A 23,270-nucleotide genomic window follows, 5' to 3' on the forward strand; every position below is an offset into this window, starting at 1 on the left:
CCTGGAACATGAATTACACCAACACACAACAAGCCAAAACAAACATGCAGATGTTTGCTCAGGCAACACAAGAAGAGACAGGTGCAGGTAACGTCTGTGTTTTTGTATGTACATTTTCAGCATTGCAGGTTTAACTGTGAAACCAGTGGCAGGTACTGATGTGTCCAAACATCATCCATGTGCAGTGGAAGATTCACTACCAGTGTAACCTCAGCATGTGCAACCACACCCTAATACTGAGTCAGATTTTAGTACTGCTGATACACTGAATTCATGTTTTATTACAAGGTCAATCAATGATGACTTTCACAGAAACCAGAGATTTTCCAAGTTTATATCAAAGAAATTAATGTGCAGACTTCTATTAAATTGGTGAGATCTTAGAAAATCCTAAACCTTGACTCTAAAGACTGCTTTGAAGTTTGACTCTCAGAGCTAAATGATACTTATGTAAGTAAATATAAGCTTCACCACTTGCTCATATTTCACTGTATTAGATTGAAATTTGTACTGAAAATTCAGGAAACTCAAATAGTTGCTACTGAGATAAAAATCAATCTTGTCCTTTCTGTATAATATGAGAACACATTGCTTGGCCAAAAATCAAGTCACACACAATGCTTCATTGGACATTTAGTTTGATGATACATTCACAGTAGCATTATTTAGCCTTACACTCAGATTCCCAGAGAGATTCTCATTGGGGTTCAGGTCTGGACTGTATGGTGGCCAATCCATGGGTGAAAATGATGTCTCATACTCCCTGAACCACTCTTTCACAATGTGAGCCTGATGCATCCTGGCATTGTCATCTTGGAATATGTCTGAATGATCAGGGAAGAAAAAATCCACTGATGTTCAGACCTGGTCATTTGGTATATTCAGGTTCAGCTGACCTCATTTTGTAGACACATAAGTGAAGTAAGACATAGTATACAAGTACATCTCAAAAAATTTGAATGTAATAAAAAAGTTCAATATTTTTTGTCACTTATTTCAGAAAGTGAAACCCATATATTGTATAGAGTCATTAGACATAGAGTGAAATTTTTCAAGCCCTATTTCTTGAAATTTTGATGTTTATGGCTTACAGAGAATGAAAACCCAAAATTATGTGTCTCTGAAAATTAGAATATTACATAAAATCAGTAAAAAAACTCATATTTTAAACAGAAATGTCAGGCTTCTGAAAAATATGTTCATTTTCTATGTACTCAAGACTTGGTCAGGCCTCCTTTTACATGAATTATTGCATCAATGTGGCGTGTCATGAAGGTGATCAGCCTGTGGTACTGCTCAGGTGGAATGGAAGCCCAGGTTGGTTTGATAGTGTCCTTCAGGTCATCTGCATTGGTGGATCTGGTGTCTCTCATCATCCTCTTGACAATACTCCATTGTTCTTTATGGGGTTCAAGCCAGGTGAGTTTTCTAGCCAGTGAAGCACAGTAACACCATGGTCACTGAACCAGCTTTTGGTACCTTTGGCAGTGTGGGCAGGTGCCAAGTCCTGCTGAAAAACGAAATCAGCATCTCCATAAAGGTTGTCAGCAGAAGAAACTATGAAGTGTTCTAAAAATGTCCTGGTAAATGGGTGTGTTGACTGTGGACTTCAGAAAACACAGTGGACCAACACCAGCAGATGCCATGGCAGACCAAATCATCACTGACTGTGGAAAGTCCCAAGTCCTCTTTTTAGATGAAAGTCCATTCTGCATGTCATTTGGAGATCAAGGTCCCAGAGTCTGGAGGAAGAGTGGAGAGGCACAGAATCCACGTTACTTGAAGTCCAGTGTGAAGTTTCTACAGTCAGTGATGATTTGGTCTGCCATGGATTACAGATTACATGTAGATACTTTCAGTAAATTTGTGCATGAAGGAGTTCGTCATGTTTTTCTTGGGCTCACATTATAATTTCGACAAATAGACTGCACTGAGTGACACATGAGAACAACAGGTGATGGTGAAAGTGGTACAAGGGGAATTCTAGTGCTTTAACTTTCCATTGTACTTCATCCTTTCATAACATTGGATTCAGGCCACAAAACCCATTTTCTGCACAATGTGACTAATGTTAAAGGGCGCAACCAAAAACCAGCTGTGTTATCGGAGCAACATGATAACAGCACAATACAATCAAAACCACAACACTTTTAATTTCAGAAAATATCTTGGCTCCAAAGTCTCCAATACTGAAGAGGAAAAAAGAGAGTAGGCATTTCAGTGGGTCAAAAACAAGGTAACAAAAGGGAAAAATGTTGTAAAATATAAATCCAACAGCCACAAACAAGTCTGAGGCACAAAAATACAAGTCCTTTATTACTTACGGGGACACTATCATGATGATTATGCACTTCTTACTTTTTTGACATTGATGTTTGATTTTCTTTGTCCTTATCGTCCTTCAAACCAATGGAATCAGACTATAACCATTAAAGAGAAACAGTCAAAAAGTGAAAGGAGAAGACATGAAAGCCATTACATTAAAAAAAAAAAAAAAAGACAGGAAAGTATGTACACATGCAGGGACATTACCCATAAGGCCGATGGGTTTTATCTTGTTTGAGTCGTGTCAGATTTTGCTACAGCTCTGGTGTTCAGCCAAGTCTGGTTCATTCAGAAATATTATCTGGCATTGCAGCTTTGGACATGCACGGACTAAAACATCTGTTTAAACTCTATGAACTGCACATATATATTCATTTAAAGTAAACTGATTACATGTGATAACACTGATAATCTATTCATCCTAAAAACACACAAAGCATTGAAATATGAGTCATCTCAAAGTTGATATGTCCTAAATGTGTTAAGGTCTGAGCAGCTCAAAATGTAATAGGTCAGTGAAAATGAATACCTTTGACATATCTCAGGCTTGGCATACTGTACATGTAGAGCTGCTATATGCCTTCAAACAGCCTCTTAATCCTCTCTACTCAACCTTAATTACGGGGGCTGGTCTGTAACATATCAGAAGTATACCATAAAATGTCATCTGAACTCAATTACAACAAACTCAGGTGCAAAAATATTCAATTATGTGAATAAACTGCTACTTTATTCGGGAGGAAATAGGTAATAGGTGGCAGGCAAAGGCACAGGAATGAATTTGGCTGCAGGACATTAAAGTATACAATAAATCACATGGTCATAAAAGTCAAGCTGACAGTAAGAGTGATGTATGATAACATCTAGCAGGCATGTTGGAGTTTGAAATAGAGGCTGTAAGCAGAGCTGTATAACTTTAGTGAACATAACACTGTAAAGCACATATCCGTGCCTTCGATCAAGACTGATGCATGTCAACTGTGCATGCAACTGATACAAACACATCTATACACACCGCTCCACCCCTTCCCTGTCCTTCCAAGTCCCCTCTGTCTCTCAGTTTTATTGAAACTCATTCTGTACTTTCAGAGGACCCACAATGGCTTCATATGAGGACACTTTGAACGCCAGCAGCATATTCTCTCTCAATGATAACCTTCATGGAGCTGAATCAGACGACCTTGTGTGGTTTTGCCCTTCAGATGACTCTTCAGAGTGGTGTGAGGAACATGGAGAAAGCCTGTCCAAGTTCTGTTTAGACGACCTGGAGCCCTTGTGTAAACTGTGTGCAGCTGCGACACATGCAGAACACAGAGTTTACCTCTTAACTGATGCTGCAACTGACTGTAAGGTAGGAATGAATGAAAAAAAAAACATGAACTGCACTGAAAACACTCAAAAAGTTATTAAGAAATTATTTGAGGTCTATAGAAAAGTATGTTGAGATTCTGGGGAAGTTAAATCATCAGGACATGGAGCAAGGAATTCCGAATATGCATCTTTTTTGGACAAATTGAGCTTGGATGGTAAAAATCCGTAGCGTCAAAACTGGAGGAATTTTAACTGAAGTGCATATGTAAGGATTTTCTTTAGCGTCCTTTGGAAAAGAGATATAAATAAGATTTTTATTGTATGTATAAATGGTAAAAATGTGAATGTGCTGTTTGATAAACCTCTAAAATAGTTCCTCATTTGTAGCAAAGAAAACACTTTCCAAGGCTGAATCCTGCTGATTAATACCAACCAATCTGCCTAGCTGACTAGACACACATACTGCTGCAGAGATAAGTAGAGAACAGCTGGCAGGAATTTACTGTTTTCCTGAAGGACACTTCAGCACAGGAGAAGTCAGCCAAATGGAGGACTCACACGTTGCGTTTCCCATTAAAGGCGCACTAGTGACACAAAGCCAAACCAAACAGTAGCACCGAGACGTCAAATTACAGTGAAGCTCTTGTATGATGTGAAGCCTATTACTTTTTTAGCCCGAGACTAAAGGATCCCTGTCATGACTGCTTGCTACTTTTTCATTAACATGCGCCCTGTGACTGCAGCAGGAGGATATTTAAACAAGGAGGCGCTGGGGCATGTATTTTCATCTCCTGCAAATTTTCATTTTCCAGCCCAAACAGATGCCACCTTGTGTTAATCCTAGATTAGTCCATTCAGGCTAAATGTACAGCAACTTTAAAGGGGCACCAAGCTGAAACCTGAGCTGGTAATTACCGTTACTATCATCATGTCACACACAGGACATGACATATGATCTGCACATACTGAGAGGTAATTTAAAGGCTGGTGGGCTGTGTTAAGCCTATGTGAATACTGTATATATGAGGATGTGCGTATATAATGGTTGTATACTTGGACTGAAATGCACCTATATTTGCATCTTCTCTTATTTCTAATCAATTACACAAGCAAAAAGTAACCAACCTGAGGGGTATATTTCAGTGCAGTACATGATGTTCTTTAGCTAGTCAGGGATCAACATCTGCTAATACTTCAGCTTCATTTGGCAGTATTTCTTTTGGCCACTAGGAGGAGCTCAAATCATCACTGAACAGGCTGAGCAAAAAGATGAGAGGTTTTGAGAAAGTCACTCAGACATGTAAGCATGCAACAAATCACAATCAGGTAAAACACACCTCACAAACACCTAAAAGCAAACTTCTGAAATTAAATCAAACCAGTCCATCTGTTGCTGTTGTTTCCTCGATTTGCCCTGCATTTCTGTTGCGTCTTTCCTGACTAGACTACAGCTAGACTGGCAGAGGAGCACATCCGGAATGAGTTCAAGCAGCTGCATGAGTTCTTGCAGAGGGAAGAAGCAGACAGGTTACTTGCATTTAGAGCAGAGAATGAGGAGAAGATCAGAGAGGCCCATGAGAGAAGCAACAAAGTGGATCTGGTGATAAAATGTCTGGAAGCGAAGATCCAGCTGGTTGAAGAGGAACTAGATGCAGGTGGAGATGGAGTTGAGTTTTTACGGGTAATGAACTGAACCTCTATATCCCAGTGTTATCAAGTGCTTACGCAGTAATATTAACAACAGAAACATCTCTTTTACAGTATTACCAAGAACCAGCAGAAAGGTATACAAGCTACCTGTTTGCATTACATACACCAGCATATGTGCACTGACATAATAATATTAAAGTGTTGATTTTTTTTTTTTTTAAATACAGGCCATGCACAGAGCTCAGTGAACCACAGGGGACTCTTATAAATGTGGCCAAACACCTGGGAAACCTTCGATTCTCTGTGTGGGACAAGATGAAACACATCACCCCATTCAGTGAGTCTACAGCCCCTTTTACACAGCACTTCTGTTACAGCACAGGTGTCAAACATGCGGCCTGGGGGCCAAAACCGGCCCGCTAAAGGGTCCAATCTGGCCCCTGGGATGAATTTGTGAAATGCAAATATTATAATGAAAATATTAACAGTCAAGGATTTGAAAATCATTTTAGGTCAATTCAATCTGAAGTGGGTCAGACCAGTAAAATACAATCATAACAACCTGCAAATAATAAAAAAATGCTAATTTTTGTCTTTGTTTTAGTGTTAAAAAAAAAAGTAAAATTACACAAAAATGTTTATATTTACAGACTATCCTTTTACAAAAAAATGTAAATAACCTGAACAAATATGAACAATAAGAAATGTCTTAAGAGACGTATGCAGAATTTTACCAATATTCTGCCTGTTACCAAATGTTTTGTGTATTTGTAGATCCACTGTGATCTGTATGCTGTGATTCACATGTATAAATGATAAACAAAGGCGTAATATTGTTAAAATTGCACTAATTTTTCTGAAGAATTTTCAGGTTGTTCATATTTGTTCATGTTGTGTTCAAGTACAGTTCATAGATGCCTTTGGCTTGGCTGTGGAAATCAGTCAACAGTGGCAAAAAGGTGGGATCACCATCTCACCTTTTTTACGGGATCTCTGTGAAAAAATGGTTTATATTTGTGGTAGTGATATGGAATCATTGTTTGTTTGATCCCGCTTTGCCTCTTCTGACCTCCATATTTTATAGCTCCGGTGACCCTGGATCCCAGGACAGCAGGGAGGACTCTCCAAGTGTCTCATGGGCTGCATAGTATCCTGACTATGCCTGGATCAACACAGAAAGAAAGCCATGGTGTTCCTGTCCCAGCAAATCCAGAACGTTTCCACCCTATGTCCTCCGTCCTGTCAAGGGAGGGGTTTAACTCAGGAGTGCACAGCTGGGACATCGAGGTATTTATACACTGTGTCTGATGGAGCTGATTGAACATCCTATCTTAGTGGACAGCTGTGGCCTAGGAGGATGGAGAAGTGGCTCGTGACCAGCAGAGAAACTGTTGGCCTATTTTCCTTTGAGCAAACCCCTTATTTGCTCCCCAGACACCAGACATGGCAGCCCATTGCAGTAGTGTGTTCCTGTATGTTCAATGTGTGATGGGGTAAACACAGAGGGTCCAGTTCAGTGTGTGTTGCACGTCCACATGTGAAATATATACAAATATAGATTCTTCATCTTTTAACTAGAACTTCACTCAGAGTTAGCTGTTATTAAATCCTAAAAGACTAAGACCACCTACTGTGATTAAAATGGCCATATCTCAAAACTGTTCAATAACTTTTGAAGATAAATCCTGTCCATATTCTCTAAAACATCAGGTAAAGTTGAGAGTCTCAGTTCTCTAGTGATACCACTATGTCTTACTTAAACATATTAGATGCTTCATTGCAAGTATTTAATTAGTCTAATTCCTAACATTCTGCAACATTATTTCAATATAATGTCCTAATTCAAGCCAATAACCTGCTTAGATAGCTTAGATGTAGGTAAAAATTCATCTGGAAGTCTAGAACATATATGATTAACTTTCTAAATTAGAAAAACATACATTTTTACTGTAGTTTTTTTTTTGTTTTTTTTTGTTTTTTTTCTGGAAAAATTATCAATATTCAGATAAACCAAATGGAAAATTGTGACTTTAAATGAACCAGATGAATTATGCCATTGACCTGAATCAGATGTTTACTACCAGATACTGACTCAGACTTAAGAACAGAAAAGCTAAACAAAATAAAGAATGTATGAGGGAGATGCCACAAAAAAAAATCCTACATCTCAAAGGATTACACCGTGAACAAACCACAAAATGTGACCTAGAATATTTTTTCCTTCTTTGTGTCTGTTAGCACTGGTTATGTTTTGTCTTTTAAGTTATTTAACAGACTATTCTCAGTCTGCTCTTTAGTGGTTACGACAGTTTGTCCATGGCTCATTCCCTGATGTTTCACTATGAAGAACAATGCAGCAGTTTTTCAGTATTCCAACTGACAGACAAATAATGTCATTACAGAACCTACCTCATGTGGCAAGAAATAGGACATTGGTGGTTTAGAAGCTTTTTTGTGATCCAAATGAAAATGTATTTCTTGAGTGTTTATATTGTCTTTATCATGTTTTGTCTTTGTATTAGTAAGTATTTAAAAAAAAAATAAAGTGTTAAAATAGAAAAAAAAAAAAAAAAAGCAATAGTATTTTCCCTATTTCTCTTAGCGAAGCAAAATTTGTAAAAAAAAAAAAAAAAAAAAAACACAGAGGTCCAACCTTAAAGCAGCACAATGGAACTTTTGCTCGCAGGGTCCCGCGAAAGTCAAGAAACAGTATTGTCTGTAACAACTGTCATAAAATCTGTATCTTGGTAACACTCGCGCATTTGTTGACAGGCCATTAATGCAGGCAAACTTCTTGAGGCAAGACAATTAATGTGTGTTTAACTATGTTTTCAGACCAGGTAAAGTAGCCTTACAGCATTTTATTCAAACATTATTGTTTCATTTTTTAAAATATCAGAAATGAAAAGATGACAAATGAACAGATCTATATTACGATGGTGTATTAGGGCCAAATAGGAAAAATATAAACACTTGTCACTATGAGAACAAAGTCGTAATATTTTGATGATGAAGCCGTAATATTACAAACAGACTCCAAAAGAAAATCCAATCACAGACTGCAACATGTAAACCAGATTTTTGAAGTGCATCAGATCTAGTTATTTCAATCATTTGCTTACTCCCAGTTATCAGATTTTAAATTTGAAACTTGAAAAACATTATTTTTCTCTCCCGTCTACCTCTTTTTTATTGATTTAAACAGGTTGGTGACACAGATAACTGGACCACAGGAGTGGCTGTTCACTCGATATCCAGACAGATAGCTTTTGAAGCGTGTCCCGAGGCCGGCCTCTGGTGCATCTGCCTGCGTAATGGAGAGTATCTGGCCCTGACCACTCCCTCTCACACCCTTAACCTTGAGGGGTCACGCCATCTTACGAGGATCCATGTGAAGTTGAACTGGGACGAAGGGTGGCTTGATTTTAAAAATGCTGACACTAATGGGTCTATTTTCACATTCAGACATCGCTTTGAGGAGAGGGTCTACCCGTACTTTGAGAGTATATCCACCAGTGGGATCCTGTCTCTTGTGGCACAGAAAGTCAGCGTCAGCTTAGATCATGATTATATGGAAGACGCTGCTATCACTAACGAAGTTCAGGCGACAAAAAGTAACTCCGCTGCAACAGACATTACAACTGCACCAACTAACAGCGAGATGTCTGAGAGTAGAGAAGGAGGAGAAGAGAAAAAGGAGAAAAAAAGTCAGAAATCCACCATGAAGAGTCAGTTCGTTAAAAGAAAACCCACTGCTGCAAGGGTAAAGACATCAGAAAACAAAAGTGATGTGAAAAAACAGACCAGCAAGAACCGATTCAGTGACAACTACCATATTTCACTGTTCAGAGCCATGAAGCTCACCAACAAGGAGACCAGTAAAGAAAAATAAGTCCGGAAGAAATTATGTTAATCCCATATTGCTTCTAGCTAAAGTCTGATTCAGTCATATTGTCTGAAATGTAAAAATGTGGGATGAAACTGTATATACATTTATTGTTGCATCCTCTGAATGTTTCCAACAACAGAGGCTTGAATTTATCTAAAACTGAAAGCAGATTTTTTAATGTGTGTGCCTGTTTTGTTTTCATATTAAACTGTTAATTCTGTTTTTCTGTCCTAATGCAAAAAGATTTTCTTGACTTGTGTTTTCCTCATCATTTAACAGTAAATACTCACTGCTGTACCACACAGTGTGAAACTGTGCAAATAAGACACAAAAAATGACATTAAAAACATCTGAGCTTATTAAGGTGTCAAAAACAGAAACAATCCACTCTCCACATGCATCAGTCAATGTCTTTTCCCTGTCAATATTACTTTTCAACTTCATTCTCAGCCTCAAGTCTCATAAACAAACCTTCCCCTCAATAATGGCATTATATAGTTGATCAGTGACCGCCTCGTAGCGACCAACACGACCATCCAGAAAATAAATCTTTTCCTTTGACTGTTGCGGCTTGTATCCTTCTCTCTGCAGCCTTGTCTTTGTAATTTTGAAGGTTGCTGGGGATAAAAGTGTAAATAAATCTTATCATTCTCTTGTCGTTCTTTAGGTGTCATGTTATTTTCATTTTCATTACCTGTAGTATCAACAGCTGGCATGAGTCGAAGGAAAACTGGCCGTGCATATGAAGGCAGGGCTTTCGTCACAGCAAACAAAAAAGCATCCAGGTCAAATGAACCTTCTGTGTGAGCCACCGCTGCCATGCCTGCCTTTCCTTCCACACCTGCACACAGATAGGTTACTCTAGACTATCAAATATACGGCCCATGGGCCAAAACCAGCCCTCCAAAGGTTCCAGCCTAGGATGGATTTATGAAGTGCAAAAAATTCCACTGAAGACATTAATGGTCAAAGGTGTCAAAGTCATTTTAGCCTAATTTGATCTCAAGTGGGTTGGACCAGTAAGATAATAGCAGAATAACCCAAAAATAAAGACAACTCTAAGTCCCTGTTAGTAAATGTTTTGTGCCTTTTTCTATCTACTGTGATCTGTAAATTGTAATACACGTGTGTGAATGATAAGCAGAGGCATAATATTATTAAAACTGCACTTATTTTTCTTAAGAAATTTCAGGTTGCTCGAGTTACTCATAATTTGTTGTTGTTGTTTTTTTAAAGGATCGTTTGAAAATGTAAACATTTTCATAATTTAATTTAACTTTTTTCGCACTTAAACAAAGAGAAAAATTTGGAGTTGTCTTTATTTATAGGCTATTTTTGTATTATTTTACTGGTCTGGCTCACTTGAGGTCAAACTGGGCTGTATGTGGTCCCTGAATTACACTGGGCAACTTTAACCCATAAAGACCCAAACAGCCACTGACGACCAAAACCATCCACTGATCTAAACTGTTCAATACCTGTTCATCCACTAGTCATATCCAAATGTGTAAATAATTGGTGTAAAATGAAGTTTGTCATCTTTTCATGGACATCAGATATGACCCATTTGGATGTTCAGAGGCTCTGTAGTTACCATGGAAACACCATCATCTTCTACAACATTGATTCACCAGTAAAACCCATAGAGTTGGATCAATGACAGTGGTTGAACACACTGGTTTTATGTTCAGTTAATGTTAGATTTTGCTGAGAAAGTCATTTTTTCTTCAGTTTTCTCTGTTTTTGATATAATAACGTTCAACTTCAGTCTGAGCTTTTACATGATCATTGAATTAAATGTAGGAAAACACATAATGTTCACTGAAAAAATGTAAAATACAGAGGATTATGTCATAATAAACTGTGATAAGTCACTTAAGAAAAGTTAAATAAAGAGGAAAAAAATATTTTGGAACTGCCACAAAAGTAATACTGGGTCTTTATGGGATTAAAAAAAACACATATTTAAAAATGTGCAAGAATTGTCATGAGATGTACTCAGACGCTCCAAACAGCTTCTCAGACATACAATATACTGTTGTTCTGTGGGACTGACTGTGCTTTTTCTCAATCACAGACCAATTTATGAATTAAATCTAGTGAGTCTTTGGTCGGTCACTGTACTGTGCAGTGGTTAGGGGACCGAAATACTGGGATGGGCTAAATTGTTAACCAAAAACATGTAGGCTTTGTACTCATGTGACGCTCCCTATAAAGACCCTGAAGTAAAATTGGGGAAAATGTCTGGAGCAAAAAGGAGGGGGAATGTGGGTGAGGATGTTGCTGATAGCTTGGGTCCCCTATCTATAAGCGCTCTTGTTTCTTTAGGGTTCCCTTTCATGTACATCTGTTGTAAACTGCACATGTATAATATATTTTTCTTTGTCAGTGCATGAATAAAATATCTGAATCTGAATCTAGTGTAAAATGAGTTTGACACCCTAGATCTGGACTAACGCAGTACAACAGTTACACTGAATGTCCCTAAAACTATCCTCAAATATCTGGTTTTATACCTGGCACAGATACCCCGTAAACGGCGACAGCAGTGTGTCCCAGCAGACCGCTGAGGATGCCCTCCACCTCTGTAGTGGACACATTCTCCCCTCGCCAGCGAAATGTGTCACCGCTCCGGTCCTTGAAATATATGTAGCCATATTCATCCATCACCATAACATCACCTGAGAAACAAAGGGAAAGACAAACGGTAGAATGTAGAGACAAAGACAAGCAGAAATGTCATCATCCTGAAAGGTAATTATAGATTACATCATCAGTAGATTTGAACTGATATAAATTGACTGGAACGTTGCAGTTTCCTCGAGCTGGCGGTTTAACATTTTTTTAATTAACCTTTAGGGACCCCTCAGGCCATTTTAGTACATTTTTGTCATTTTTCTTTTTGATTTGGTAATCATTATGGTTTTGACAGCTCATGGCATGAATGATTCTTACTTACTCTTAATGTTAGTTACTCTTACGGGTCTATTATACACTGCACACAGTTTTTGCACCCTTTGGGGACCCTGGAGCTAAAATATGCATATGCAAAAAAATTGCTGTGAAATCATCATATCAAAATTTTTCTGCTTTTTTCTGCATAAATCTCTTCAACAACTTCAGCTCTGCACAAAACTACCAAGTGTTCAATAATTTTCAGGATTTCAAAACTTTAAAAGCCAGTTTGAATACATGCAGTTCATAGATACAATTCTCATCAAAATCAGCATTTTCATTTTCCTAAATGTGTCACATCAAGAGCTCAGTTTTGTATTAGGTATAGAGGATGTAAATTGTGGAACCAATTTTCACATGTTCTTGGAAATAGCACATCAGAGATATCCTTTAAGAAATATTTATTATGATATCGCATTGATACATATGTCTATATTTATATTGTTTTTCTTTTTTAATGAAGTCTGAATGTGTATGGAAGTCTCATAACTTTTAGAATGTTTATGTATGAAAAAAGTGGAGGCTTTAAAACAAGCCATTTTAGGCTTTCTGCCTCTCCCTGCACCTTTACTGTTTTAAAATGACTTTGATCAATGTTATGTATGCACAAAATCAATCAATCAATCAATCACTCATGATGCCGTTTGTTTTATTAAAAAACACCTCACAATACGGGCTATTTTCCAAATAATACATGGTGAACAGATGTGGCATTGGTTTATATTAGAGTCTTGGACATGTCAAAAACTACCAATAACACTGAGTTTATTGCATAAGTAGTTTTTGTGCCATGCAGGACCCTCATGGCAAAAGAATGCTTTGTTGACTTATACTGAAACCACATTTTTTAATTTCACACACACACAAAAAAAATACTGATGCAATGATATCTGTATTTTGGCTACTTTTTTTATAAATAATAGTGACATCAGGTGTTCAAACTTACATTTATAGGATTGATTTTCTGATAATTATTGAATATTTGGTATTTTTGAGCAGAGTTGAAGTGGTTTAAGAGATTTACTGTCATTTCTAGGAAAATATAATCGTGTTTTGTCCTGTGACTTTTATTTTGTACATGGTTTGTTCGTTTGTTTCTAGCAACTTGTCTTTCCTGTCTGTCTGATTGTCTTCCTACACCCTGATTTTTTCCCATTACGTAGTGTTTGTATGTTGTCCAGGTCTCACTTAGTCCTCTGCTAGTTCATCTAGTCTCATGCCAGAAGAATCGGCCTTGTGTCTTCTTGCCACGTCAGGTTTTGAAATTCATTTGATCCTTGTAATTGTTTGAATTTTCTTTACTACTTTAACCAAGTGAACAGTGTTTTTCTTCACTGAGTGATTTTCAGTTTGGTTTTTTTTGTTTTTTTTAATTATTTTCTTCCTAGATTACCCCCCTTGAGAGTGATTTTGTGGGAGTTTTTAATAATTTTTTTTTAAGACCTTTTGCCTCACTGAGTGATCCTTATTTTGCATTTTAGAAATTAAAGACTGTTACTTTTATGATTTTGTCTCACAGTTGTGCATTTGGGTTTATTCTTTGTCCAGTCATTACCTTTACCCAGAAAAAAAACATTGGTATATGATGGTTTTATAGAATTTTTTTGCATGTACATTTTTGCCTCAAGGGACCCCAGAGGATAATAAATCAGAGGGATGCACACGGGTTAATATAATAGATTTGTCATAACAGGAAAATTACTTAGTTGGGTTTAATCCTGCAGAGAGAATTTTTGCAAATGTATCGTATCAAGACAAATAGGCTGCAAAAACTCCTAACACAAATAATTATAACAATGTCCATCATGTTTCTTATATTTGCTTGTGCTGTGAGTTTTGCAGTTCATAATTCACATTTGATTCCTTAATTAATCATCACGCTGTGCAATGTCTTAACTGTGTCTGTGTTTTTGTAACTACGGTTTTCATTTGTATTTACATTGTGTGGTGATTAATTTAATCTTGTATTAAATCTACTTTTTCTGACAGCCACTATTAAGTGTAATTACCCATTCACAGGACACTGTGTAGAATGTGAAAAACACCTGAAATGCTCTTTTCAGACCCAAACATGTTACTAACCTGTTGTCAGTGAACCTAATTAGCTGTAAAATGTTCCTACATCTGTTTATTTTTTTTTATTTTTTTTTTTGTACCACTTACTTTTACAGCCTTTTGCCACCTTTTTGGAGATGTGTTACTGTCATCAAACTCAAAATGACATTTTTTAAAGACATGTTAACACTTTTTAAACATTTGATAGGCTTTCTGTGTTCTTTTGTGAATAAAATATGGGTTTATGAGGATTGCAAATCATTGAATTCTGATTTGATTCACATTTTTACACAACATCCCACCTTTTTTTTGAGTAGTATTTGATGAACAGTGAATAGCTGAAACTTAATCATCATGATCCCAACTTTTTACTTTCAATACAATACAATCTTTTTAACTTCTAATACATACCTGAGACATAAGCCGAGTCTCCTATCTTGAAGACATTGTGAGCTATTTTCTGATTGGTTGAATCCTTATCGACGTATCCATCAAACCTCCTCAGTGGATCAGTATGATTGATGCGACCCACTAACATACCAAGCTCACCTGAGGACAGACAGAGACAGTAATGACATTTAATTATCCTACTCCAGCTCAGCTTGCACGCGTGTGTGTGTGTGTGTGTGTGTGTGTGTGTGTGTGTGTGTGTGTGTGTGTGTGTGTGTGTGTGTGTGTGTGTTTTTACCAGGTAGACTGGGTATGCAGAGTCCCTGTGCATCTCTTAGCAGCTCTCCACTCTCCTCCTTCACCCGGACCAGTCTGATGGGGTAAAAACTGGGCAGGATGCGGCTGTTGAAGCCGCATGCACCAATCTGGACAAAGAATAGAATATTTACATGAGACAGTGTACCGTTAGACTGTGTTTCTCAAGCCCAGGGGTGTCAAACATAGGGTCCGTGGGCCAAAACAGTCCCACAAAAGGTCCAATCTAGCCTGTGAGATGTGAAATTTAGACTGAGATATTAACAGTCAAGGGTGTCAAAACCATTTTAGTTCAGGGGCCACATACAGAATAATTTGAACTCAAGTGGGTCAGACGAGTAAAATATTATCATAATAACCTATAAATAATGACAACTCCAAATTTTTGTCTTTGAGAGTAAAAAGGTAAAATTAGATGAAAATATTTACATTTACGAACTGTCTTTTCTCAAAAAATGCAAATAACCTGAACAAATATGAACAACCAAAAATGTCTAAAGTGCAATTTTAACAATATTCTACCTGTTACTAAATGTTTTGTGTCTTTGTAGATTGTGATGGGGCAACCCCTTGGGTGTCTCCAGCTGCAGGAGAAGCACACGCAAGCCAGCACTGCACACACACACACACACACACACACACACACACACACATATACATACAAATTCTTTTGTTGTTCAACTTCCACCTAATGAGTTGGTGTAGAACTCTGCTCTAATGTGGGTTTTTCCTGTCTTGTAAATTTGTAAATCGTATTTTTCATTTTTTTGACTACACCTTATATATATTACTTTCAGGAGGCCGACAGCAAATAAACTACCATCTTTTTTTTGGCAAATTCGACTACGCCTCTGGTATTATTACTTTTTGGGCGGCTTGGAAAAGAACCCTGCAACATAGATTCACTGCAATCTGTAAACTGTTATGAACATGTGTAAATGATAAGCTGAGACATAATATTATTAAAATTGCATTTATTTTTCTTTAGAAAATTCTGGTTATTCATGGTTGTTCACACTATTCACATTTTTTAAAGGATAATTTCTAACTGTAAATGTTTTCATAATATAATTTTCCTTTTTTTTACTCTAAAACAGAGAAAAGTTGGAAGTTGTTATGATTTGCAGGTTATTATATTATTATTTTACTGGTCCTACTGGTCCACCTGAGATCACATTGGGCTGTATGTGGTCCCTGAACTAATAAGAATTTGACACCCCTGCTCTTGCCTGAAGATATTAAACGCATTAGGCTTAAATACACACCATCCTACAGGTTTTCAAATGATTTCTCATTCAGACAGGATGCAAAATGTCCCATGGGACAATGAAGTATTTTATCTTACCTTTCCATCGATGTTAATCAGGCTGCAGTTGCACTCAGTGGCGCCGTAAAACTCCCCAATTTTTTGTATTCTGAATCTCTGGACAAACTCTCCCCACACAGAAGGACGGAGGCCATTTCCAATGGCAACACGGACCTGGTGTTGTCCCTCAGATGGACGAACAGGCTGGGCCAACAGGTAACGGCAGATCTCACCAATGTACTGGATCACCTGAACAAGCGCACAATAAATGGAACATTTAGACAACAGAAGAGGGGAACGTAACTGTTACATTTCATTCCAATAGCAGGTCTGCAGCTGAACACTCCAGACTACAGAGTACTCACAGTACATTTGTGTTTGGCACAGTCATCCCAAAATCGACTGGCTGAGAATTTCCTCCTAATGACAACAGTCAAACCAAAGAGTAAACACTGGCCAACACCCATGACGGTGCCTGTAAATGTCAACATGCACACACATAGATGAAATTGACTTCTTTGTCTCCAAAATGATCAAAATCAACAAAACTTTCAGACAGTCTTGGTAAACACAATATTCACAGCACAAGGAATTAAAAAAACTGATGTTGTACTGCACAGTTGTCAAACGTGCGGCCCGTGGGCCAAATCCGGCCCACCAAAGTGTCCAATTTGGCCCATAGGATGAAATTGTGAAATGCAAAAATTACACTGAAGAAATGAACAGTCAGTAGTGTAAAAATCATTTTATTTCAGGTTCCATACATACACATAAAAACCAATTAGATCTCAACTGGGCCAGACCAGAAAAATACTGTCAAAATAACCTATAAATAATGACAACTGCAGGTTTTATCTTTGTTTTAGTTTAAAAAAAAAAAAAAAAAAAAGTAAAATTACATGAAAATGTTTACATTAACAAACTATCATTTTACAAGAATGTGAATAACCTGAAAAAATATGAACAACGTGAAATGTCTTGACAAAAGTAAATGCAATTTTATCAATATTATACCTGTTATGAAATGTTTTGTGTATTTGTAATTGTAATGTAAGTTGTAATGCACATGTGTAAATGATAAACTGATGCAGAATATTATTAAAACTGCACTTGTTTTTCTTACGACATTTCAAGTTGTTCATATTATTTAGATTTTTAAGGAAACGATGTAGATATAAACATTATCATATTGTAATTTTACTTTTTTCACTGGGATTATTTTACTGGTCCGGCCCACTTGAGATCATATTGGGGTGAATGTGGCCCCTGAACAAAAATGAGTTTGACACCCTTGTTGTACTGTTATTAACAAAGCATAACCAGCTGTGGGTTTTTGGTTCCCCAGTTTTCTATATTTATAACATGACATGACACTCATCTTTTTTTTTTTTCGTCAAGTGAGTAAAAATGGGGACATTTCTAATTGTTCTCTCTTTTTTTGTCCAAAATCCAAAGTAAATCAACAAAACACCACAAAAAAATCACTTGAACAATGTGCATATAATACACATATGTGATGCCTGCTCTGTGGCTCTTAACTTTTCATCTATTTTTTTTGTCATCTCTATTACATGAACCAAGGTTTTCAAGGAAGATGGTGTCACATTTTCTATAAACTTTAAAGCACCTTGAGGCACATTTGGCATGTGTAAATAAAACAAACTTCACATGAAGTGGAGTGACTGTGGCAGAAACCCAGCGTGAGGCCCACCTGCAGAGTGGTAGAGGGGAAGGCAGTTGTAGATAACATCATCATGTCTTAAACCAAAGGAGTGGAAACCAAAAGCAGTAATACGGTAATACCTGAGAGAAGACAGACAGAAACACACAGAGATAACTTCAGTGCCTAGTTTGTCAGTGTGGACTGCCTAGACCACCCTATGATAATGTTTAGGATTAAAGTCAACTCATTTTTAATATTCCTTCATACTATTTTAACGTTCACAAAAGTAACAACAAAAAAAACAGATGCATATGCATACTTCTGGTGTCAGTATCACAACAAACTAGAGCTGCAGCTATCAATTATTTGTGGAATCACTTAATCTATCAATTAAAGGATTATTTGATTAAACAAAAATAGTAAACATGTCAAAAAGACATGCTAGAAAATTACAAACAACTTGTCCTTTATTCCAGAACCAGCTGAAAGAACAAACATAAAAAATACAAAAGTAAAAGGATGTACAGTGTAAAAAATATCTATATATTAGAGCTGTCAAAATTAACATGTTAAGAGATTAACAGATTAATCCATCATCAATATTTTAATGCAATTAACCCATCGGTAGCGCAGAATTATTCTGAGTGTCTCTAGCAATGCCTTTCGGGAAGTTTGTCCAAGTAAAATTCCCATCGCACATGTGCAAATGGGCAGTTGGTCTGGTACCAACAGGCAGCAGAACCAACCCACAAAGATGAAAGAGGCAGAACAGCACGGTGGCCCTCTGGAGGGAAATATGAGGACATAAAAAAAAACAAAAAACAAACGGAACAGTTGACCGACATAAAGAATTATACACACTCTGCAGGAAGGAGTTTTCACTGAAGCACTTCCAGCTTCAAATACCACATTAGCAAGAAGCATACGTTAGTTGGGAATTCTGCTAGCACTTCAGCTAACGCGTCGCCCAGCTTGTGACAAACACGTTAAGTGCATGTATATTCCCTTCTTTCTTGAGTCTGTTTGCTCATGCAAAATGAAACGAATTTAATATAGATTAAAATGAATGATATTTAATCGTGATTAATCAAAACTAATCCACAGTAACCCTGTGATTAATCTGATTAAAATTTTAATCATTTGACAGCTCTAATATATAGAAATAACAACAATAACATAAAAGTATATATAAAAATATCTATACCTATGAAGAACAACAAATATGTCAAATGACATCAGTATGTGCACTAAAGTATTCACCACATTTGTGTACAACTTACTAACTTACTAACAGCTTAAGATGTGACATAATACTTGTGTTGATCCTGGTGTTATGTTCATCACAATAAGAGTCTGTGTGAAAACCAACAGGAGAACAAATGTTTAGCGGCAATAAAATTAATGAAATAAAGCTTCAATTCAGAAAAATTGTATCGCATATTTTTAAAAATTTATTCTGGTTGATTAATCAGTTAATTGGTTCAACTCTACAATAAACCTAGCTGTGCTATAATGGATGAGTTTTTTGTTGTTAGAGGTAACATTTGTGTGTGGCTCCTCAGGAAATGACAGATAAACTCACCGACTGTGCACCACGACAGCTGCTTTTGGCATTCCTGTTGTTCCAGATGTGTAGATGTAGAACAGTTTGTCTGCATGGAGAAATAGAAGTCATCTTCATCTAGTGTTTTTTTTTTCCACTTTAGGGCTCTGTTTTGTTTTGTTTCCCCCAAGTGTTTGGTATGCACCCGTCATTCTATAAAATATACCTGTCTCTACCCCCATGTCCTCTGTATGTGTGACAGGCTGTGCAAGCAAAGACTTGAGAAGTATTAACTTAGGAATGTCCTGTGATAATAGAGGTAAAACAATACAGATTAGTTTAGAATTACTGAAATAGAAAATGTGTGTCTTCATAAAGCAACAGCAAACAAAGCAACAAAATCACACTGCCATTAAAATATTGATAATTCAATGTTGATAAGTGTTTCTTGGAAGTGAGTAGATGATTTATTTGACAGCTGATTATGTGTGTGTGTCTGCTTGTGAGTCTAAGAAAACACAGTGAAATCTGGCAGCAGAACATTTACTGTGGCAAGAAAAGACTTGTAACAAACAGAGAAGGTGTTGCAATCATGACTCTTTAAATATGTGATACAAGAACATCACGACAAACCCTTACCGTTAAATTCCTTTCTGAGTGTGTAGTTTGGTGGGGTTTTTGGTGAGCAGGCCAGCAGAGGATCGAGGCTGTGGACCTGAAGGCTTCCAAGCTTCTCCTTTTCATTCTGCGGCTGACCAATGCTGAACAAAATCATGTTGGCCTGCAGAGAGCTGCTCACCTGTGACACCGCTGAAAGGAAAGAACACATTGTGTGTTAAAAATGAAGATTAAAAACATGCTTCTTCACATTAGCAGAGCTTGATAAGGCATGTTATTAGTCCCTCTACATGGCCTGATCTGTTTGTTTTACCACTTCAAAACTGTATGTGATCATAAATCTGACACAGGTTAGATCAGGGTGTGTCAAAGGGGGCCACATACAGACTAGTGTGATCTAAAGTGGACCGGATCAGTAAAATAATGACAATTAAAAAAAAAAAAGTAAAATTGCATTATGAAAATGTTTATATCTATAAAGTATTCTTCAAAAAATGTGAAGAACAGGAGTAACCATGAACACCCTGCAATTTGTTAAGAAAATTAAGTGTAGTTTTAACAATGTCATGCCTCAGTTTATCATTTACGCATGTGCATTATAACTTACAGATCACAGTAAATCTACAAATACACAAAGCATGTTTTAACAGGCAGAATATTGTTAAAATTCCACTGACTTCTCTTACAACATTTCAGGTTGTTCATATTTGTTCAGGTTATTAATATTTTTTGTTAAAAGATAGTTTGGAAATGTAAACATTTTCATGAAATTTTACATTTTTACACGAAAATTAAGAGACAATTTTTGAGTTGACATTATTTCGTTATTTAGTTATTATGATAATATTTTACTGGTCTGACCCACTTGAGATCATGTTGGTCTGTATGTGGCAGGTGGCAGAACTAAAATGAGTGAGTATGACACCCTTAACTGTTAATGTCTTCAGTGTAATTTTTGCATTTTACCAATTCCTCCCACAGGCCTTGGTGGGCTGGTTCTGGCCCCCAGACCATCTGGGTTAGATGTTTTTCAATCCAACCTGTCTGACCAGTCATATCAGAACTCTTGCGATTTTTACATGTGTAAGGCTCAGAAGTTAAAATAACTTATGTTGAAGAAATGTAAGGTTTAACAGTGGAATAAATTACAGGGAATAAATTAATTAATGTATTTATTAAAAATATATTGACAGTGTTTACCCAAATAACGATAACGATAATAATTTATGTTTGTAGAATTATTATTTACATATTTATTTTCATTTGTTGCATGCAAGCAGCTAAAACAATCTTTTGAATGTGCCTTTCTAAATCACTTACATTTACCGATTGAAATACTGTTAGCTCCTGATTGGTTAGTTTAGTCATGTGAGGTGATGTTTCAGGAAGTGTTGTGGTAGTAGTTACGGTATGTGAAAAGTGAAGCACTGTTTAAGAAGAAATCCATCCCCATCCAGCTGTCTCATTTTATAAAGAATGAACCATTAACCACCAACAAACCCTCACGTTACACATGTTACACTGGCAACATAGAAGGCAACCGCAATGTAGATAATTAATAGAGGGAAAGTGTCACCCCCTAGGCAGTAAGTGACAAGCAAAATTTGGTGGGATGTGTTTAAAACCATAAAGGGCCAAAAAAATAAAACACAATTAACAAAGTCACTTATAAATGCAGCTACAGTGTCTAGAAAATAGCCTTAAAAAAAAGTGAAACACTCAAGCCATAGTTTCATCTGCCTGTTTTATGTCTTTGTTCAGTTCAGGACAGGAGTTCATTGTGGGATGTGATACTAAATATTAGCCAATAATGTGAACAATCAAACAAAAATGACATTCTGACTAATAAGCTGAGTTGGTCCCTGGGAGCCTTCAGTGGTAGCTCACTGCTCCTAATGTGTGTGTTATGTGCAAATGCTAATGCCATGTACTGTGCACCTGTATTAGGATGGGGAAAATACAGAGACTGAACCTCCCTATGAGGTAATAAAGCAAGTTAACCTTTAATAAATGGGAATTGAACATCCATTTACAATATGGACACATAGATACAAATGACTGTTATTAATCCCCAGGGGGAAATTCACTAAGTTCACAGATCATAGCCTCAAGATAAGCTAATCTAAAATAAGCCAAACTAAGATAAGATAAGATAAGATAAGATAAGATAAGATAAGATAAGACTTTATTTTAACCTACTGTGGGGAAATTTCACAGTTAACAACATACGCATATGCAGAAAAAAAGACAGGTAGAAAAAAAAACACAAACAAGTGATAAATGAGATATATGAAAAACGTAAGAAATTTGGTATTTATATAAATATTTATATGAACAAAGAATTAGAATCAAGTTGAAACCTGATTGAATTAGCCACAATGACAAAATACAGGTTCAGTATGTGGTCTTTAATGATATCTAGTGATGAAGTTGCAGACTGCAACCAAACAAATATCCTTTGTTACCCCCTCCCCCATGGTGATTACTAAAAAAAAAAAAAATGGGATTAATGGGATATTAACTCTGATCTACGCTCCAAAATAATAAGTGATGAACCTCAACAGTGGACGCCAGAAACAAAAAGACACAGTCTGTTCTGATCTATTGTGAAAACATGGAGAACTACGTACAGCCAATCCCCTTATCGCCTAAAATCTAACATAATAAGTCTTCATGTTAGAGGACAATGGTCTGAATAAATCCCCACAGTCCTACCTTCAGTGAGCTCTGTTCCAAACACCACTGCCCGGGCTCCTGACACACGAACACAGTGCAGCAGTGAATCCAGTCGCAGGTTTTGGTTGATGAACGCTGCCTCTACTCCGACCATAGCCAGACCCAGCCACAGGGGCACCATGACAGGATGACTCTCCAAGAACAGGGCCACTACGTCCCCCTCTGTCCAGCCCTGTCCCAGCGCCCAGTGAGCCACAGCATGACAGCGGCCCTGCAGCTCCATGAAAGTCCATACCTTCAAAAAAAAACACACAGACTGATTCTGCCTGATTTCCTTCTCAGTTAAATTGCAGATCTCAATGTATTCTATGTATTCATCACCTCTCCTGTAGCCTCATAGATCAGGGCTGGTTTATCTGGGTGCAGTTTCACCATCTGGGCAAACAGGGCAGGGATGGTGCACTTATTTCGCAGGTTATGATACATGGACCACCTCACTTTCAGTATCACAAACAAACACCTTTTATGTAAAGAAAAGGAAAACAAAGAGCATTAGAGATGTGTCCAAATGTGA

At 37.1% G+C, this 23,270-nt stretch overlaps 2 protein-coding genes across 5 annotated transcripts in view; one reads left to right on the forward strand and one right to left on the reverse strand.

The window, feature by feature from the left end:
• LOC115420253 (long-chain fatty acid transport protein 1-like) overlaps window positions 1–23,270 on the reverse strand; it is a 24,713-nt gene continuing 1,443 nt past the window's right edge. For 2 of the 4 annotated variants that reach the window (XM_030135541.1, XM_030135539.1), the window contains exons 3-15: window positions 23,078–23,216; window positions 22,736–22,991; window positions 20,042–20,212; window positions 19,442–19,511; window positions 17,908–17,999; window positions 16,562–16,671; window positions 16,236–16,445; window positions 14,874–15,000; window positions 14,597–14,734; window positions 11,692–11,856; window positions 9,870–10,016; window positions 9,647–9,792; window positions 2,289–3,617 (exon numbers count right to left, since the gene is read on the reverse strand). In XM_030135541.1, coding sequence (XP_029991401.1) covers window positions 3,471–3,617; window positions 9,647–9,792; window positions 9,870–10,016; window positions 11,692–11,856; window positions 14,597–14,734; window positions 14,874–15,000; window positions 16,236–16,445; window positions 16,562–16,671; window positions 17,908–17,999; window positions 19,442–19,511; window positions 20,042–20,212; window positions 22,736–22,991; window positions 23,078–23,216 — 1,918 coding nt within the window. In that variant the 3' untranslated portion in view covers window positions 2,289–3,470. Of the gene's footprint in view, window positions 1,743–2,288; window positions 3,618–9,646; window positions 9,793–9,869; window positions 10,017–11,691; window positions 11,857–14,596; window positions 14,735–14,873; window positions 15,001–16,235; window positions 16,446–16,561; window positions 16,672–17,907; window positions 18,000–19,441; window positions 19,512–20,041; window positions 20,213–22,735; window positions 22,992–23,077; window positions 23,217–23,270 lie in introns of those variants that run through there. The other 2 variants (XM_030135542.1, XM_030135543.1) reach the window with 2 other exon arrangements.
• Window positions 5,227–9,507, forward strand: LOC115420311 (zinc-binding protein A33-like). The gene is made up of 4 exons (XM_030135545.1): window positions 5,227–5,420; window positions 5,514–5,623; window positions 6,371–6,573; window positions 8,492–9,507. Exons 2-4 carry the CDS (start codon window positions 5,602–5,604, stop codon window positions 9,176–9,178), a joined length of 912 nt encoding a protein of 303 aa, XP_029991405.1. The 5' UTR covers window positions 5,227–5,420; window positions 5,514–5,601; the 3' UTR covers window positions 9,179–9,507.

The sequence above is a fragment of the Sphaeramia orbicularis genome, chromosome 1 (genome assembly GCF_902148855.1).
Source record: "Sphaeramia orbicularis chromosome 1, fSphaOr1.1, whole genome shotgun sequence".
Taxonomy (NCBI): Eukaryota; Metazoa; Chordata; class Actinopteri; order Kurtiformes; family Apogonidae; genus Sphaeramia; species Sphaeramia orbicularis.

Coding starts and splice junctions, on each gene's coding strand:
- LOC115420311 (XM_030135545.1), top strand. CDS start 5,602: ATGAAACACATCACCCCATTCA. Junction 5,624..6,370: donor GAAACACATCACCCCATTCA/GTGAGTCTACAG, acceptor CATATTTTATAG/CTCCGGTGACCCTGGATCCC. Junction 6,574..8,491: donor TGCACAGCTGGGACATCGAG/GTATTTATACAC, acceptor TGATTTAAACAG/GTTGGTGACACAGATAACTG.